This window comes from Notothenia rossii, assembly GCF_949606895.1.
Source record: "Notothenia rossii genome assembly, contig: scaffold_378, whole genome shotgun sequence".
Lineage (NCBI taxonomy): Eukaryota > Metazoa > Chordata > Actinopteri > Perciformes > Nototheniidae > Notothenia > Notothenia rossii.
The window spans coordinates 1-20250 of NW_027639634.1; the positions used below are offsets into that span (position 1 = coordinate 1).

The 20250-nt window shown below is 41.6% G+C and overlaps 1 protein-coding gene across 1 annotated transcript; it reads left to right on the top strand.

The window, feature by feature from the left end:
* The first annotated feature begins 6 nt into the window (after positions 1-6).
* LOC307027579 (plexin A3-like) lies at positions 7-14852 on the top strand. Its single transcript, XM_079695851.1, has 9 exons — positions 7-34; positions 2200-2303; positions 4273-4369; positions 4585-4662; positions 6087-6199; positions 6898-7067; positions 7586-7798; positions 8621-8771; positions 9176-14852. The coding sequence occupies exons 1-9, from the start codon at positions 25-27 to the stop codon at positions 9269-9271; spliced, it is 1032 nt and encodes a 343-aa protein (XP_079551977.1). The 5' UTR covers positions 7-24; the 3' UTR covers positions 9272-14852.
* The last annotated feature ends 5398 nt before the right edge of the window (positions 14853-20250 follow it).

Genomic DNA, 20250 nt, shown 5'->3' on the forward strand with positions numbered 1-20250 from the left:
TCTCAGAGACCGCAGGCCGACGACATGGACCTCGGTAACACACACGCATGCACACACACACACACACACACACACACACACACACACACACACACACACACACACACACACAACGAGATGTTAAAGCATCTGCTGCGCTTTGAATATGAAATAAAGGGGGCCCTATTATACGTAATGAAGGAACACACAACCCAGTGCAGCAGTGTGAATCTTTGATGTGTGTTCCTATGTTGACTAGGCTTTGCACAGGAGGTCAAACATTCAATAAAACCTGTTCATATAGACACACTGTGACAGTACTAATTAAATATCTAGAGTTGATAGGAAACACAAACAAACTATACCGTATGAGAAAAAGACCGAGGTGATAATATGTGGACCCAGTGGTGGCCCCAATGCCCCACCTGTGCTGGATTCTCTTGTCCCATATGTGAAACCCATTGTCACAAACCTGGGTGTACGGATTGATCGTGATTTCAAACTAGACAAACAGATCAATTCTGTGGTAAAGTCCAGCTTCTTTCAGCTCAGACTTTTAGCAAAGGTCAAGGCTTTCCTTTCTTTTAATGACTTTGAGAAAGTAATACATTTTTTATATCCACTAAACTGTATTACTGCAATGCTCTGTATATTGGAGTAACCAAGGCTTCCCTGTCACGCCTGCTGGTCCAGAATGCTGCTGCACGCCTCCTTACAAGGACAGGCAGGCGTGAACATATTACGCCTGTACTCGCCTCGTTACACTGGCCACTAGTCAGTTTTACAATCCAATTTAAAATGTTACTGCTCGCATACAAAGCCCTAAGCGGTTTAGCCCCACCGTACCTGGCAGATCTTTTAAAACCGTACGGACCAACACGCTCACTGAGGTCGGCTGACAGACTCCATCTGGTAGTCCCAAAATCGAGGTTGAAGCAGCGAGGAGACAGAGCCTTTGCTGTTGCAGCTCCAACAGTATGGAACGAATTGCCCTTCCATGTTAGACTTGCCCCTCCAGGTTAGACTTGCCCCTCCAGGTTAGACTTGCCCCTCCAGGTTAGACTTGCCCTTCCAGGTTAGACTTGCCCTTCCAGGTTAGACTTGCTCCTCCAGGTTAGACTTGCCCCTCCAGGTTAGAATTGCCCTTCCAGGTTAGACTTGCCCCTCCAGGTTAGACTTGCTCCTCCAGGTTAGACTTGCCCCTCCAGGTTAGACTTGCCCTTCCAGGTTAGACTTACCCCTCCAGGTTAGACTTACCCCTCCAGGTTACACTTGCCCCTCCAGGTTACACTTGCCCCTCCAGGTTAGACTTGCCCCTCCAGGTTAGACTTACCCTTCCAGGTTAGACTTACCCTTCCAGGTTAGACTTGCCCCTCCAGGTTAGACTTGCCCCTCCAGGTTAGACTTGCCCCTCCAGGTTAGACTTGCCCCTCCAGGTTAGACTTGCCCCTCCAGGTTAGACTTGCCCCTCCAGGTTAGACGTGCCCCTCCAGGTTAGACTTACCCCTCCAGGTTAGACTTGCCCCTCCAGGTTAGACTTGCCCTTCCAGGTTAGACGTGCCCCTCCAGGTTAGACTTACCCCTCCAGGTTAGACTTGCCCCTCCAGGTTAGACTTACCCCTCCAGGTTAGACTTGCCCCTCCAGGTTAGACTTACCCCTCCAGGTTACATTTGCCCTTCCAGGTTAGACTTGCCCCTCCAGGTTAGACTTGCCCCTCCAGGTTAGACTTGCCCCTCCAGGTTAGACTTGCTCCAACTCTGCCTGGGTTTGTATCTTACTAGTGTTTTGTATAGTTTGTACGTCATGTAGGAGAGTTTCTCAGTCTCTTCTGATCTGGTTTCATTGTCTCGTGTACATTTGTTTCATGTCCTGTCTGTTCTTTATGTATTTATGCTATGTTTTTATACAGTTGTTGATGTACAGCAATTTCTTCAACTCTGTTGTTTTTAAATGTGCTATAGAAATAAAATGGATTGATATAAAAGGGATACCACATATGCTAAGTGGTATCATATTTAAATGCAATGTTCATTATGCATTCCTTCTCACATATCTACCTCTAACTCTTTATTCTGTACATTACGCTGAACTGTTTACTTCTGTTTTGCAGTTGTGCTTGGATGCTAGGTGACATTTTGTTGTCTCGTACTTCTCGTGCATTGAATATAAAAACTGAATATATTAAATCACGTGACGTATTTCTGTGTTCTTGTTGTCAGAGTGGCGTCAGGGCCGGCTGACCAGGATCATCCTGCAGGACGAAGACGTGACCACCAAGATCGAGAGCGACTGGAAGAGGCTGAACACACTGGCACACTACCAGGTACACACACACACACACACACACACACACACACACACACACACACACACACACACACACACACACACACACACACACACACACGTATCACAGTACCAGAGAGGTTTACAGAATACATTTGAGAAGTCTCAAAGAAGTGTCAAGTCTGTAAGGAAAGAGCATTAAATTAGTTTTGAAAGAGTAAACTTTGGTTATATAACTTAAATGCTGGGTTTAATCATTTAAATGCCTCGCAGATATTTAAAACTATCAGAGATTCAAATCTGCTCCCTCAGCTTTGCATGCTGGGATATCTGAAGGAGTTTTAATAGGACTGACAATTTGAGATTAAAGGAAAGGGAGTTGAAAGGTCAAACATGAAACATGAATGCTATGCAGGGCTATATTACATGTTGCCCTTAATGCAAACTTCTCTTCGTACAGGCATTACATATTCTTCTTCTGTCTGCAGTTAAAATAGAATATATCAGGTTTCATTCAATTATCTTACATTTTGTCGAGTCTCTGAATATTGAAAATACATTTATGTGAAGACCTCTTTTACAAAGAATACAAATAAAATAAATTAACAAAGGTCTTAAAAGATACATAAAAAAACAATTGTTCGAAGAAAAAATCATAAATGAACCAATAATGAAAATAAAAGCAAATCAAAACGATTATTTAATTATGAATATGTGTTTGCTATATTGTAATTATGAATGCATTGATTTGGAAACATTTCATATTTCATAGTTTTTTTCTGAAAAATATATTTCAATGGAAACATGTTCTTAATTAATTATGAATAAAATATGAATAAATATTATAACTATAGATGAGAGAACACCCACGTCACTTCCGGGCGAAATCTACGGCCCCGCCCACTTTTGGGGGAAAACAACGCTGTCATTTGAATGGCGGTCAATACACATTCTGACGTTTTTGCCAATTTGATCGGAAATTTAAGAAAACCGTAGATTTTCTGATCTTCAAAGAGCCCGGTCACGATGGCCAGACAGGCAAACAATTACATTAAATCATTTGAAATCGACAATCGGGCTCGATATATGGTTAAGTATAGCAGTAGACGAGGGTGTAAATTTCGCCAGGTGTTACTCTCATGAGCGAGGCGGAACATAATAGTTGTATCATGCCAAAAAGCTGCTGTCTCGTTTATTGCACCTCAGACATTAAAACAAATCCAGAGTTACGTGTTTCTGTACTTCCTCTAAGAAGAAAGGACAGTAACAGAAGATCTCTGTGGCTTCAGGCTCGATCGCCGTTCTAATGACAGCGTTGGTTTCCCCCAAAAGTGGGCGGGGCCGTAAAGGGACGATGTTATTCTCATCTATGGACATCGATCGCCTACTGCTATATTTAACCATATATCGAGCCCGATCGTCGATTTCCAATGATTTAATGTAATTGTTTGCCTGTCTGGCCATTGGGCTCTTTGAAGATCCAAATATTTTCTTACATTTCTGATTGGATTGGCAAAAACTTCAGAATTTGTATTGACCACCATTCAAATGACAGCGTTGTTTTCCCCCAAAAGTGGGCGGGGCCATACTTTTTGCCCGTAAATGTGTTATCATCATGTATAATCATTTTCCACTTTTTTATCGTACGACAGAACTTCCCAGAGTGATTAAAGTGCAGTAGAAACCTGGTCCTTGTGTCTCCGGATTTACATTTCCTCCATAGGGAATGTCTGCTTTAACTCAGTCAGCATTATTGTCAAACCCTGTATATAAATGTCGGTTTAGGAGCAGATTAAAAGCTTTAAAACCTGAATATTTCCCCACTGAATAGAGACGAAGCTCTCTGAGTGAGTCCTGGCTCTATATCAGCGCTGACATGTGGAGAGAGCGTCCAGATCCAGGGCGAGATACCAATCGACCGAGTTAGCGGACTGAATGGATAATTAGTCAGCTGATTGACACTGTGATTGGCTGATTGACTGATGCGTTGCTGTGTGTTGCCGTAGGTTACAGACGGCTCCCTGGTGGCGCTGGTCCAGAAGCAGGTTTCTGCGTACAACATCGCCAACTCCTTCACCTTCACCAGATCCCTGAGCAGATACGGTACAGCGTGCACACGCACACACACACACACACACACACACACACACACACACACACACACACACACACACACACACACACACACACACACACACACACACACACACACACACACACACACACACACACACACACACACACACACACACACACACACACACACAGTATCTGAAAGAGGATTACTGATGGATAATTGTATCTCTTTGTTTCTGCAGAGTCGTTACTTCGAACATCCAGCAGTCCTGACAGTCTGAGATCCAGAGCGCCGATGATCACCCCGGACCAGGAGACAGGTACTGCAGCAGCAAGGTGTATTAGTGAAGGGCGTGACATTGACTGGGTTTAAATGAACAGTATACTCTGTGAAGAACACAATATCCCTAGTAAGCTGGCTAAAGAAAAGGACTGTTTCCATTTACATGCAAGAGTGCATACTTGATCGAATGTACAAAAACTAATCAATGCCCTCCACTTGGTATTCCTGTGTCGACGCCCTTTAAATAAACTTAACTTTGAAAAAAAATCGCAAAACATTATTAAGAACTATGGAAAAGGAATTGTGAGAATGCTTTTTCTCATTAGAATTCTGACTAAAATCTAAGAATTCAAAGTTTTTTCTGGGAATTCTGACTTATTTAGTTCAACTAAAAAGATAATGATTCGCCTTTGGTCAGATCTATACAAAAAATCACACTAGGCCCTAATCCTCTTCAGTCTTTCAAATGTGTTTTGGCATCTGACAGAGACATGGGCATGCATCTCCACCTTAGCCTTTTAAACTGTTGGCTAGTTACTACAATATACTTTATATATAATGATACAGTTATGCTGCGTTCACACCGGACGCAATGCGAATATTCGCTTCGCTATAATCGATCGAGTTTCACCGCGGCTGTCAGCTGTGTTTACTCGTATCATTCAAACAAGACGCGCTGGCTAGGGGGCTACAACTACAACAAGATGAACATATTTGACCGTGATTTAATTGTAATACATGTTTCAAAATGATACCGGTTAGTAAAAACATACTGATACCGGTTAGTAACAACCATGAATTAATGCTTTGACAAGTCTGCAGACGGACGGCAGGCGAAACACCTTTTAAAATGCGTGTTGTCTGAATGGAGATCGGCTAAGCTAACGCAGTATATGCTCCGACCGTCCACACTCACAACAACGGCCTACAGACATAAATAAACCGGTGACTGTATTCTCCATGACACAGACAGTCTGTGGTTTGTACTTGTTTAACTTCTGTCTAGTTTCTGAACAGATATGAGGAGCTGTGAGCTCTGAGGGCTAGCAGCTAACGGCTGATGTTTTGGTTTTTCTGGTTCAACTTCAGTGAGGGCAGGCTGAGATCCTCACCGCTGATTGGCTACCGCGAGATCGCGTCACGGGAATTTGACGCTTGAATTGAAAAAATTGAACTCGAGCGGTTGTCGCGGCCCCCTCCAATCACCTCAATCAAACGCGCCGCGGCATTCGCATCAACCGCTTCATGCGCGCCGTCGGAGAGAATTTGCGTCTGTCCGCCTCTCTGCATTGACTTTACGTGTAATCGCGCCGCCCCCAAACGTCGCATCGCGTCCGGTGTGAACGCAGCATTTCAACGCACACTTCACTGTAACCATGCAAGAGGCTTTGTGTGTCATTAGTATTATTGAGCCGTACTTTATACAGTTTTCTGTAAAGTGTTTGTTTTATGTATTTTCAGGGACTAAACTGTGGCACCTGGTGAAGAATCACGAGCACAGCGATCAGAGGGAAGGAGACCGAGGCAGCAAGATGGTTTCTGAGATCTACCTGACCAGACTGCTGGCTACCAAGGTAATGAAACACAGCAATACATCATGATGTTGAAGCAAATTCACATTTCTCTCTCTTTCTGTTTCCTAATTTCCTGTTGACTGTTAACTCAATAAAAAACAGAGACAAAGGGAAGACATTTAAGAAGCGGTGCGATGGATGTAATATGCCTGCCACAGTTTTCATGTACTGCAGTATTTCATTTAATTATTTCTAACAATTGTTCAATTGTATTGACATGTTTTACTCGTGCACTGTTTTGTTATATAGCTTGGATTTGTATTATATCTTAACGTAAATACATGTTGTTGTAGCATTGTTGAAAGGGAACAAAATTCTTAATCAACATACAAAGACAAGAAGTGAAATAATGGAAAAATACCAAAACAACTTGAGTTCCTGATGTTAAAATATCACACGTATTTTTCACATAGATGTTACCAAGCTACTGCTAACGTCTGTATAGCCATTATGCTAACAATAGCTAATAATTAGTAAACACAAGGTATCATATTATTAGTCCTGCAGATATTTGGTCAAAAGCATTGCATATATTAAAATGTTAACAAGATGAAAAGAACTTCAAAGATATTACAATTCACGGAAGTTGCCACCATGGAGGCTTTATTTAGTTATTATTTCAGTAATTGGTATATTTAGTCAATTGAAATGTGCCTGTTTAAATATTAACTCTGGTGCTTTGGTCCTCCCACCACCAGGGGACGCTGCAGAAGTTTGTGGACGACCTGTTTGAGACGGTGTTCAGCACCGCCCACCGGGGATCTGCTCTCCCATTGGCTATCAAATATATGTTCGACTTCCTGGACGAGCAGGCGGACAAACGACAGATCACCGACCCGGACGTCCGACACACCTGGAAGAGCAACTGGTGAGAGGAAATTAAAAAAACAGTAAAAGGTTTTTGTTAAAAAAATCTCACTGGTCCCCGGCTTGAGCTTCGATCTCAGGATCCATGTATCTGTGATCCTCTCCAGAATGGAAGTAGTCATCACATACAGAGCATCAACTAGTTCCTGAACAGTGTCCTTCACATGCTGATATCCAAGAGAGGGAGTCACACAGTCACAAGATGGAGGAATAGAAAGCAGTATTCAATGTTTACTTCAGATTAGCTCCAGGTCAGAAATGATCATGCTTGTCACATGTCTCTCTCCATAGAGGCTGAATCATCAAGTTAATCACATAGCTATCATATGCCTCAAACAGTCCTGATGCTCTTCTAGGTAATCACACATCCTGTCATGTTCACAGCTACAGCTGGGATACCTCTGTTATCATGTGACTCTCAGATTGGAAGAGGACGTTCAGTGTTTTCCCAACAGTTTTCTTACAAGATGTTGACAAAAGCACCAAAAGATTTAAACAATGTTATCTTTGTCTCTGTAGCCTTCCTCTCAGGTTCTGGGTGAACGTGATAAAGAACCCTCAGTTTGTGTTCGACATCCATAAGAGCAGCATCACGGACGCCTGTCTGTCGGTCGTCGCCCAGACCTTCATGGACTCCTGCTCGACGTCCGAACACCGGCTCGGAAAAGACTCTCCATCCAACAAGCTGCTTTACGCTAAAGACATCCCCAACTACAAGAGCTGGGTGGAGAGGTAGCTAGCAATGAGATAATTAACTATTATACACAATGTAAATATAGCATGGAGAGGTAGCTAATGGTAAACAGCAAAACAATTGTAATACACACATAACAACTGGATGCAAAGGTAGCTTTCATGCTAACTAGTTAATAACTCCACAGGAAATGAATGCGGAGGTAGCTAGCATGATAACCAGCTAATATTCTGTAATATACAATGTAATAAAGGCATGGATAGGCAGCTAATATGCTAACCAGTGAAGAATTCTACAAATGTTCGGTGGAAAGAAAGCTGACCAACGTAAACAGCTAAAATAATTGTAATGCACACATAAGAACTGGATACAAAGGAAGCTTTTATGCTAACTAGTTAATAACTCCAGAAGAATTGAATGCAGAGGCAGCTAGCATGCTAACCAAACAACAGGAACCAGATGGATACTTAGCTTACGTGCTAATTACCTAAGCTACAACAACAGCAAGAGATCTAACCGTCATCAAGCTGTTACATAAACACAAACAATAAACAAGTACAAAACTGAGTGCAATCTCAGCTAACATGCTAAATAAGGAGCTACATGAAGAGGTAGCTGACCTGCTAACTAGTTGATGAAACAACTTTTTAGACACATAAATGAAATTAATCATATTAATTAGTGTTGACAACTTATAATGCAATTGCCTGTTAGGGCAGAAATACTTTTAAAATGTTTACAAATTCAGTACTGGAGTCTTGGGTAATTCTCTGGGAAGATAAACAAAAGAAACGCGTTAGCTTGTTGACATAATTAGAAACAAGTTTAAAGTTATTGACCTCCATGTGTGTGTCCTGCAGGTACTACAGGGATATTGCGAAGATGCCCAGCATCAGTGATCAGGACATGGACGCCTACCTGGTGGAGCAGTCCCGTCTGCACGGCACCGAGTTCAACACACTGAGCGCACTCAGTGAGCTCTACTTCTACATCAACAAGTACAAGGAAGAGGTGAGGGGGGGGCTTTTACTTCTTTCTTTATGTCATTAACAATGTTAGGCATCAGCGTCATGAGTACATGTTAGATGGTAATGCTGCATTTAAACTGAATCAGACGACATGGCTCGACTCGTTTTTTGGTTTTTATTAGCAAATGTTCTGAATAGTACCTGGTACGTTTCTTGGTAACACCCTGGTCGAATTACAAAGTGATTTGATACTAGATTGTGGAGTTAAAACACTTCAGACCAACTTAAATGGTCTAGAGAATCTTGAAGAAATCTTAGCGTCAATAGTGGTTTTTTTATTCAAAAGAACCAGATTTAATCAGTGATGTTAGAGACATATTTGGTGAAGTCCTTATAATAATTGTAGGTCCTTGTTTAATCTGCTTTGTCTTTTCTCTGTCTCTGCAGATCCTGACAGCGTTGGATCGGGACGGGTACTGTCGCAAACACAAACTGAGGCACAAACTGGAGCAAGCCATCAACCTGATGTCTGGGAGCAGCTGAGAGGAGAGAATGGACTGAAGGACTGATGGAAGGATTGGGGGGTGGGGAAGAAGAATGGAGGAGGGGGAAGTGAAGACATTTTGTTTTTCTGAACTGTCTAAACAGTCAGCTGAACTGCTCAGTGTCGGACCGAACTGAGGGCCACAGCTTCGGCCCTTGAGCAATCAATCCATCAGCAATTTATTTCTCGATTGATTGATTGATTGATTTGAAGACTGATTACCTGGATGGCTGGGACCCCAACTATCTCCGTTCGGTGGGTTTTGGGGTTGAAAGATCAGTGTCCAAACCGATTTGGATACATTTACAACGTGACTTCAACGTGGAATGGAGTCATTTTGGGTCAAAAACGATGCAAGATGCACCTGTCGGTTTGGATTTTCAATTTAAATGAACTGCAGGTTGTAAGCAGGGATCAAAGCAAAAGGGGCCTGGCTGTGGAAAGACATGGAAACTAAGCTAAAGACTAAGTTAGGTTTCACCAAACAACGGATGTGACATGAGGACTTATCGACCTGACATCAGGATTCCCAGCCTGGTTGGGAAAATTCTAGATGCTAAGTTGAAAAGCAATAGGTCTAGTCAAGTTTCTGGACTTCACCTTCAAAGCTTGTTCTGGTCCAAAGGATCAGGAAACTAGGCTGATGGTCAAGGGGTCATGGTAAAATCGCAAAAGCCTCATCGTAGTCCAGACGAATCCGGGCTAAATGTCAAAAGGTCAAGTCAAGGCTCACCGCAGAAGTCCGAAGCCTCGTTACTGATGTCGTGAATCCTTAGCCTTGAATGGTAGGAATCTGATCAACCGTCAAGGAAGGAATCGTCAAAGTCAAACTTGTTGTTTCGAGCTTTAACGAAGGGGAAGGAAGCAAATAAACTGATGTCCCTATTACTGATAACTTGAGTTTACCTTGGAAAAACTGCGTCGTCTCCAAAGATGTGAATTCACGGTGCAAAATAACAGGAATTCATCTTTGGAGATAAGGAACCAAGGAGCCGGGACACTTTGACTTGACCTTGGACTGTTCGGCCAAGCCTCGCCAGGATCTAGGAGTTTCGAAGTTGCTGTATAACCACCCGATGTTTTCTCTGGACAATCACTCTTTACCACAGCACACTGAGCCCAATGCCTACCGACCGCCAGTACCTGTGTCCATAATCCCGTCCCTTTCCTTTTCCTTTCCTTCATCCTCAACTCTTAGTACTTTACCCTTTCTTCGTTTTGTCTTCTTCTCTATCTTCCCTTCTCCCTCCATTCTGACTAGTTCCCTCTATCACCCCACTTTTTAATTTCTCTTCCCCCTTCCAACCCCTCTCCGTCATTGGTCAGTGATGCTGGCCTCTGGTCATCCTATTGGCCACGAAGACTCTTTAGTAATGTACTGCCCGACCAATCAAGACTGTGGAATTCGCCAGAATCATGAAAAGTGAATATATAAGAAATTAATCCAGAATTACGTTTTGAATACATTCCAGCACAGGCACACAGGCAAGGTCTGTAAATAAGCAGGTTGACTCGCTAATTCTTCGCTAAAACAGAAGAACTTCTGACTGACCGACATTTTTTCAGGACCAGAACAACCTGGATATTTGGGTTCTGGATTCAGCACCAGTCGGTACACTTTGACGCTGGTTGGTGCAGAACGCTTTATTGTCGGACCTTGCACATACACCCACATACAGCCATGCTTTACAGCGCCATGCTAACCGTGCCCAGGGGGAAATACTGTGCAGAGCTACAAGCCCAGTGCCATGTAAAGACCGGACCGGATCACGTCAGAACTGGACCGGACTTGGACCAAACCCGGATCAAAAACAACCTGGAGTTTTAACCCGGACCGTAACTCAAGAACTTTGAAGACTTGTGGCCATAATTGTAAACAAAAACAAAAAAAGAAAGATGATAATAATAATAATAATGATGATAAAGTATAAAAGTTAAAAAAGAATACAAAAAGAAAGGAAAAAAAAGAAATATTGAAATGTTAACATGTAATAAGAACTTTGTGGATTTGACAGTATGGATTTTAAGGAGCTGAACTTGTATAAAGCTGAACATTATGCTACATCAGAGTCTGGAGGAAGAGAGACAGCCAGGAGACGGAACAATGGATCAAACTAAGTCCATCTTTATGCCTTCAAACCGGACTGAACAGAATCAAACTGGATTGTTACCGGACTGAACTTGAAGGAACTGAATATCTGCTCTGAATGTCAACGTTGGAAGAACAACTTGGACACTTTCTTTTACCAAATGGGATGTTTGTTTGAACCGAACAGAGCAGTGTTGGATGGAGGGTTAGTTTGGAGGTTTTGGTGGGGTTTGACGTTGCATGTGTCGCCTATAACGAAGTCTTTGTTTTGACGATTTCTTGTACATCCTAGAGCAGGGGTGTCAAACTCAAGGCCCGGGGGCCAAATCCGGCCCGAGACTTAATTTAATATGGCCCGCATGCAAAGAATATAATACGTTTATTATATGGTTACATGCCACTTCACAGGAGCACGTTGCCCATAAAGTGGCCTACATGTCCCACAATGCATCTTGTTTTGTGACATGCTCACTGAAGAGACTTGCAATTATTTGCCCTAGACTTCTGCTTTCAGACGTAGTTAATTATTAAGTTATTACCCTATCCGATAATAATTCAATGCACAGGAAGTTATGTATTATATAATACATTATTTTATATATTTTATATATTTATATAGTCCTAACCGGCCCTTTGAGTGCAACCATAATTCTGATGTGGCCCGCGAATACATTCAGTTTGACACCCCTGTCCTAGAGGCGAATGAGGGCGCTTTCACACTGTCTGCCAATCCTACAAATGTTTACCTTAAAACTTGCAAATGTTTTCTGCAGATGAGGGAATTGTACCTCAGTTCAACCATCTTGATGCTCGTCATACGGAGGTTGGATTATACGTAACGCAAAAAACTGACGACAGTGTAAAACGCTCTTATTCTCCGACTGAAGGATGGTTGGATTGTTGGATAGCGGACTTTCAAACCTGGCAACGCTGCACCCCTTACCCCCCTTCAACCTTGTGTATCTGTGGTAGAACATTTTCGCTTCACACAACTTATATTTATTGCTCAGGGTTTTATTTTGGGGTCAACATTTGTCAAAAGTAAAGTTTAACAATGATAATTTACCTTTTTGAGAAAAAAACTAGTTTCTGCTCGACAGGGCAGTTTGAGTCGCCCAAAAGGTTTCTTTAAATACATTTTATTCACGTAACATTATGCAGCATCGGATTCAAATGTCAAGGCAATATGTCATGTGCAACGAGGCGGGCTACCAGTACATTTCTTGAAATGATAAAGCCTTCTCTTTGATTTCATTTCAGAATAATCCAAACGTTTGGTTCAAAAATGAGAATCTGTGGGAAGTGCAAACAGAAATCATTGAATAATTGACCAATCTTTGTGCATGGTTTGCCAATCCATGAATATTTCCACATGAATTACTTAATGTTTGTCACCACATGACCTCCTCTGAAGAAATGTGAACCATCTCTAGTGAAGGCGTTAAAAGCACCATCGGACTCGTTGGTTGATGTGTGAAAATGTTCCACCACAGCGTCTGTCTTTTGGCTCTCTGCGACGCCATAAAGCTACAAAGCACCTTTGATTTTCATTTTCTTGCTGTTGTTTCACTGTCGTTTGAACATTTTGGGGCCAAAACGACCCGAATGAAGAAGAAGAGAAGGATTATGGAGGAAGGGTCCTGAAAAATAAGACTGCCTTTTAAAGATGATTAATTATAGAACAGGGAGGGAAGCCACTACCATACCAATACCACTGTTCACTGTGTGTGTGTGTGTGTGTGTGTGTGTGTGTGTGTGTGTGTGTGTGTGTGTGTGTGTGTGTGTGTGTGTGTGTGTGTGTGTGTGTGTGTGTGTGTGTGTGTGTGTGTGTGTGTGTGTGTGTGTGTGTGTGTGTGTGTGTGTGTGTGTGTGTGTGATCCTGCTACAGTGGAAACTCAACCGTTAAATCACTGATGGTATCTGCAGCTCAATTAAAAATAGTTTTCTTTACAGTCGCACCGTTTCAATCGGACGATCGGTATCTTCAAAGCTTTCCAAATCTCAGATGGGATCTTCGGTGTCCTTTTTAAAAAATGGTTTTAAATTAAAAATGTCAGATCGCCCTTTAAACCCAAAGTCGCCAAACACGTTTTGGATTATGTTCTCGGCGCCATTTTGATAAAAAGATTACCTTTTTTTTCTCTGTATAGGACGAGATGTGAGTTTAGGGGAGTCAGCATGCAGGACGAGAAACGAGAGAAAATCCCAAGAGGAAAACGTAAAGAAAAGGGAGGATGCATAGGAAACGCCTGCTGCATGCTGAGAAGTGAGGAAGACGAGCGTGGAAAATAAATAATTACTATTTCAATGCAGAGAGGAGAGGAAGAAGAAGAAGGGCCGAAAGGTGAAGCAGGGGAGCTAAAACAGATCAATTGCAGAGAGGAGAAATAAATATTGGAGTATAACACGGGAGGATCAGGATGAAAAGAGGAGGTCAGGTTCTCTTTTGGCATGCTAAAGTGAGAGGAAGGAGGAGGACGAGATGCAGTGTGAATACTGAGAGCAGGAGAGAGGGAGAATACTGATCAGGGGGGAGAAAGACTGAGGCAACGTCATCCATCAAAACCGGCCGAGAAAGGAAAAGGTCTCGGAAAGGAGGGAGGAGAGAAAGGGAGGAAGGAGAAACGGGGAGAGATCTGCAGAAAGAAGTCTCTACAGCAAACGTCTCAGTCAGATCAACTCAGAATATCCTTTAAAGAATGTCTTTCTAATGACTTCAAAACATATCAGACAGGTTTAAAGAAGCAAAACGGTGGTGCAGGATTCACTTCTTAAACGGCAGCAGTGGCCAGAAGTTATGTTCAGAGAGCTGCTGCTATTGATCCACATTTTCAAACCCTAATGTGTTCTTGCTACCGCCAAAATGTAGAGAGAGCTGCCAACTTATAAGAGCATAAACATTAGACTTTTTATCATTGATATCATTCGGTAAAGAAAAGGCATCATCGAAAAAAATCAACATCCACTCACTTGTTTTTGATCAGATACTTCCTGGTTGAAATATGTTCACAGTTGTATTAAGATTTCTTGCAGCGAATTGCGTTCAAACAACATTTAGGATTGTTTTGTTTGTAACCTTTTTTTCAAATTAAGGTGTCTTCAAAAGTACTCAGGTCATATCCGCATTAGTAGCTTAATCTTTTCCACTATACACAGCTCCAGTCCATATTTCTCTTACAGTATATCTGTAAATCAGTGGCCGTTTAAACTGTTTCTCGGTAACAAATGTTGTGAAATCTGAGAAACTGAAATGTTTTCGGTTCGCTCTGATCTCCATCCTGATACCAGAGAAAGGAAACCTCCGTAATACACTTTAAATTCGTCCGGAACAAATCGATGTTTGGATCCACTGTGGTAGCAAGCTGTGTGTGTGTGTGTGTGTGTGTGTGTGTGTGTGTGTGTGTGTGTGTGTGTGTGTGTGTGTGTGTGTGTGTGTGTGTGTGTGTGTGTGTGTGTGTGTGTGTGTGTGTGTGTGTGTGTGTGTGTGTGTGTGTGTGTGTGTGTGTGTGTGTGTGTGTGTGTGTGTGTGTGTGTGTGTGTGTGTGTGTGTGTGTGTGTGTGTGTGTGTGTGTGTGTGTGTGTGTGTGTGTGTGTGTGTGTGTGTGTGTGTGTGTGTGTGTGTGTGTGTGTGTGTGTGTGGTCTCTATACACATACACACATTTTAAAATCATATCCATCCTTTGAACACACACACACACACACACACACACACACACACAGTTGGGAGGAGGTAACTGAGACTGAAGGCCGGATGGAGGGCCGGGGGTAATTCCTGGAACAGCAAACAAAAAAATTGGATTGATACCTCGTTTTAGACGCAGTGTCCATCCATCTGTCCACACACACACACACACACACGGATCAGAGTTTTTAACGTTCTCCAGCGATGAGATATTTATTGATTATTTTCTTTTAATTTATTTTTTACGATGAGTTATATTTATTGTGGGAGGATGTTTATTAGCTTGTACAGCGTTAAAGAGAGAGAAAAGCTCGATGTCATACTTTTACTGCATAAACACACACACATTTGAACACACTTCATGTTATAATACGTCCGTGTGTAGGCTGGGAAATGACCACCAACTCTGTAACACTATCCTGTTGTTCAGAAGTGTCATTTTAAATCGACTAGTTTTGGTTTTCACGCTAAATTGTAAACACAAACCCTAATTTAGGTCTTTCTATGTGAGTTACATTGATAGTGATAAGAAGAGTGATACAAAAAATGTGTGTGTTCACTTTTTTGCGTCTGTTCTGGCTCTGGAAAACATTTGAATAGAAACCAGATTCAAAAACAATCCGAAGTAGAGCTTTAATCTGGTCGTTTCCCATCCTTTCCATGTTCAAATCCATCCCTTTTTCCAATCATTTAGGAGTCAAATCAGTTTGATTAATGAGAATCATCCATCGGAGGATTTGTTTAAATCTTACGACGACTCTGACTTCCAATCCAGACGATGTTTCAGGAGTGAATAAGCAGAGAGGGGAGCGGGAAATATGGTTCTCCCATCGAAAATCAATCGAGCTAAACTCATCTCCCATTGGTTTAAAAAAAGCTTTTTTCTAATCTCCCATTGGAAAAACATTTAAGTTGATGTAGGTGACACATTTTTATTTTAACAGAAAACCCAAAATACTCTTAATTGATACATTTTGAATTTTAGGAATCTCCAATTAATCCAATGGTGCCATTGACTTTAAGTGGGCTCCCATTGGATAAGATCGATGCTATGAAGTGGATTTTAAGGATTTTCCCATTTCAAACCCAATCATATCTCCATAAATGTCCCTTCATCAACAAATTAAGAATAGTGCAACTCGCTTTTATAATCAATGGGGGCTTCTTCCTAATGGAACAAAAACAACCTCCCATTGACTTCCATTGAGCAGTTTGTAAACAACATCTTATATCCATTAAAAAATATCTCTCATTGGAAAATAAATTGAACATTTATGTGATCCTAGCTATAAAATAATTTCCTCACATTGGGATGGTTTTAACCTTTAAGTAATCCTTCATTTTAAATAATTGGTATTTGCATTTACGGGAGTCTTGTACAACCACCATGTATCTGAAGGTCACAGTTTTATCCCTCTGGAAATCAAAGACTCTCTCCTTGATTTCATGGGAAATCAGGATCGTTTAATTGTACACCAATGGGAGATTCAACTCAATGCTTTGTGGATTAGTGGTCAGAACATGTTTAGTCAGACGGAGCTTCAGTTATTACATTTAGACTAAGATGACTACCCGTTAAAAAATCAATCTGATCTCCCATTGGAAATCTATGGGATTTGACTGACTCCGCCCCCTTCATTAAGCCCCTCCCAGCTCTGCAGACTCCTGACACACGATTGGTTGACTGACAGACGAGTCGAGCCGACAGCCAATCACAGCGGGCGTCATTGTATCATAGCAACAGCAAAATCACTGGACTCCCCACGGAGCTGAAACGGGGAGTCGGATGGTTTTATTGTACCATAATATAATTATTATTACTGTCATTATGATTATTATTCTCAGCCGGTGCTTCTCCGCTGCAGCAGGATCCGGATCCTCTACGTTCAAATTAACTTTATCCGTAAAGCACTTTTCTGAACAAAGTACCGGGTTTTAAATGTCGCCAAACTCCCACGTCTACGTTACGTTTTTAGTTTTGGGTTAGCTAGCCGAGAAGCACCGCTCACACTGGATCTTGTGTCTTAGTTCAGGAAGGGATTGTTCATTTAGGCGGCGCGGCAGGAACGTTTATCGTCAAATCGTGAATGTTCATGTATTATAAAAAAACATCTCGACTTCATGACGTCACGATCCGCTTCCCGTCGCGCCGCCGTTTCATTCATGCTGCCTGGAAGAAAGCTGAAAAACGCAGAAACACACATCGCCTTGATGCAGCGCTTTCCAGGATGTAGTCAGGGCCCATTTTTGATACCATTTGCCATTGCCTTGTTTTTTATTTTTTTATTTTTGCTGAGTTAAAAATGTAATGATGATGAGGATGAATCTTCTTCATGTAATAGCCTGTGTCAGTTTTTATACCATTGCCATTGCCTTCTGCTGAGTTTGTATATTTGTGTGATTTCACTAAAGTGTAATGGAAAAGTTGGACTTGTGTTTTATTGTGTTTCTTACTCGTTGGTTTATTTCGGGTAATTAGGAATAGAATCAGAAACAGATGTATTACCAGTTAACACGTACGAGGAATTTGACTTGATGTGATGGTGCATACATAAAAAATAACATTACAAAATATAGTAAAATATAGCTGAGTAGGAATAAACCCTTTAAGTATAACATGTACAAGTATTCAAAACAAAGTCAGAATGCATCAATAAGTGACACAAACGTCGTTCAGAATATCATCCAAAGGCAGTTATATCCTGCATTTCAGCAGCGTGACTCCCAATCAGCTGATTTTCTGCTTGTTTGTAAGGTGACTTTAAGTTCGGTCCCCCGCCGCAAAGCCATCAGCCATCAAGTGCTGGCAAGGGTACACACTAATTAATGGAGAACAATGATCCAGGCTTTGCAGGGCTTATCAGCGGGCGCAACAAAGGAACTGTTATCACAGGTTTTCATTATCAGGAAACACACTTGATTAAAATACACCAGAGAGAGAAGGACCAGACAGACAGGAGGTGAGACAGAGCTCATGTGTTCAGCTTCTTAAAGATTAGCTTTGAGAAACAAACACACACTTTACTATGTCTTTCAGCCGCTGAGGTTCAGTTTATAAGATGAATGAAATGATGCAGTCTCTATATTTTAAACTTTAGTCCAGTGTATGAAATACACCATCACTGCCCTCTTCTGTTGCGAAACCACAATAATGAGAGTTAGCAAGCAGCCAGTAATAAACAATCATATATTTTTTTGTAGGCTATTGCACAACCGGGAACAAATTGGTTGCAGCGACCAGTCAATTACAAGGTACTTTATCATCTATTCTACACTAAATGGGACAATAATTTAATAAATGATCATCATATTGTATTGAACAGGACTTGACACTAAAGATTGAGACCATAAACCAATCATATAAATGTTAACTCAGCTAATAAATCGAGTGAGAAGTAGGGTCATTTTCTCATAGACTTTTACACAGTCTGACATCTTTTTGCTCCCACTGCCCCCTGCTGCATGTTAGAGAGAATGCAGGTTAAAGCGGCCCTGTTCTGCTCATTGCCTCTACTGTAACATGTTTCCATTCTTAATATATCTATTTATCACACTACAGTAAAGGGAAAACCCCCAAAAGCATAATAGGGCCTCTTTAAATCCCAAAAAAAAAAAAAAAAAAAGGTTAATCCAAAATAAAAAACATAATTTCCCTTTTTTTTTTTTTATCTGAATGATGGCTTGTTAAAGTATAAGAAAAATATGTTGGTCAAGCTCAGGATATTGTGTTTAAAACAAAAAAAAGTTACTGTGTGTCCTCCTGTTACTGTGAAAAATAGTACAGGGTGGAAATGTTATGATAAACTTGGCTATTGCTACATGTGTGATGATAATCAAGCGAGCACTTGGTGACAGAGAAAGATATTTGATAGGCCATATTTTCATCAGTTTCCACAAAAAATGAGCAAACCAGTCTCACGGCATTTCGTGTTAGTGACGAAATTAATTTAATCTATTGATTCGTGTTCACCAACACGATTTTCGCTTTTGTGTTTCTATTGGTATATGTTTCGTGCCTGCACCACTTCTTTTTGTCCGGTCGGGTCTTGGAAGACCAGAAGCTGTGTGGTTCATAAAAGATTTTTTTACTCAATATCTTACCCTAAGCCTAACCCAGGGGCGGACTGGCCATCGGGACGTTCGGGACGAATACCGATTGGCCGTTACTGAAGTGGGCCGGTCGGACGATGTGGGCTGGTCGGATAAGTCACTAGCCCCCCCCCTCCCCAACCTCAACACCAAACATACTACCAATAGAAATACATTGCTTCTAAAATCGTTCTGTGTCAGAATACTGAAATCTGTATATTTTTTTATCTGTTTTTCCTTCTAATTTGTCATTATTTACATTGCTTTTAAAATCGTTCTGGTGACATGAAAAAAATGGCAATAGATTAATTTTGTGACTGTAACACGAAATGCCATGAAACTGGGTTGAAATGAGCATAACAGGGTGGAAATGTTGTGCTTTATCGCAACAGATCAGTTCTTTAGAAAAACTTTAAAACACGTTAAAGGAAGAGTGCGTACTTGCCTATGGTACTTACTCTGCTTCTTGAAGATGATTTTCCCGCTGAAAATGTATCCTTCTTGAGTCATACAAATAGTAGAATAGTAAAGGGGCGTGTCCAGAGGGATTCAAATCAGAGTAACAGGGGGGACGTTCAAAGAGGGGACACACGCTTTTTTTTTACTTTAAAGGGGACCTATCATGCAAAATGCACTTTTGTACGTCTTTTATACATCAATATGTGTCCCCGGTGTGTCAGGGAACTCACCAAGTGTCAGAAAACACAACCGTCTCTCTTTTCCTCCATACCCAAATCTCTAAAAACGGGGCAGCAACAGATCTGATACAGACTGATACAGATTTGAAAATAGTGTGACGGCAGGGACGAGGAGCTCCGCCTATACATGTATGGCCACCTCTCCACCAATCAGGGAAATGAGAGGTTGCCGTGGCATGGTAACAGCATGGTAGCATGACGCTCGTAACTTTTAAATGCAAATATATGATGTAATGTGTTGGGGACCTAAATGGCACTGAATGCTAGGAATGATCCATCTGTCAATCACAGAGGAATCACAACCAATCAGCGCAGTGTTTGGCAGGAAGTGGGCGGGGCTAAACGCTGGTTTGTGTCTGAGCTCGTTAAGATGACGAGCTGCAGCAGAGAGACAAACGAGCTTCGTTTAAGATTAAAGC

Coding starts and splice junctions, on each gene's coding strand:
- LOC307027579 (XM_079695851.1), top strand. Junction 2,304..4,272: donor ACACACTGGCACACTACCAG/GTACACACACAC, acceptor GTGTTGCCGTAG/GTTACAGACGGCTCCCTGGT. Junction 7,799..8,620: donor TACAAGAGCTGGGTGGAGAG/GTAGCTAGCAAT, acceptor TGTGTCCTGCAG/GTACTACAGGGATATTGCGA.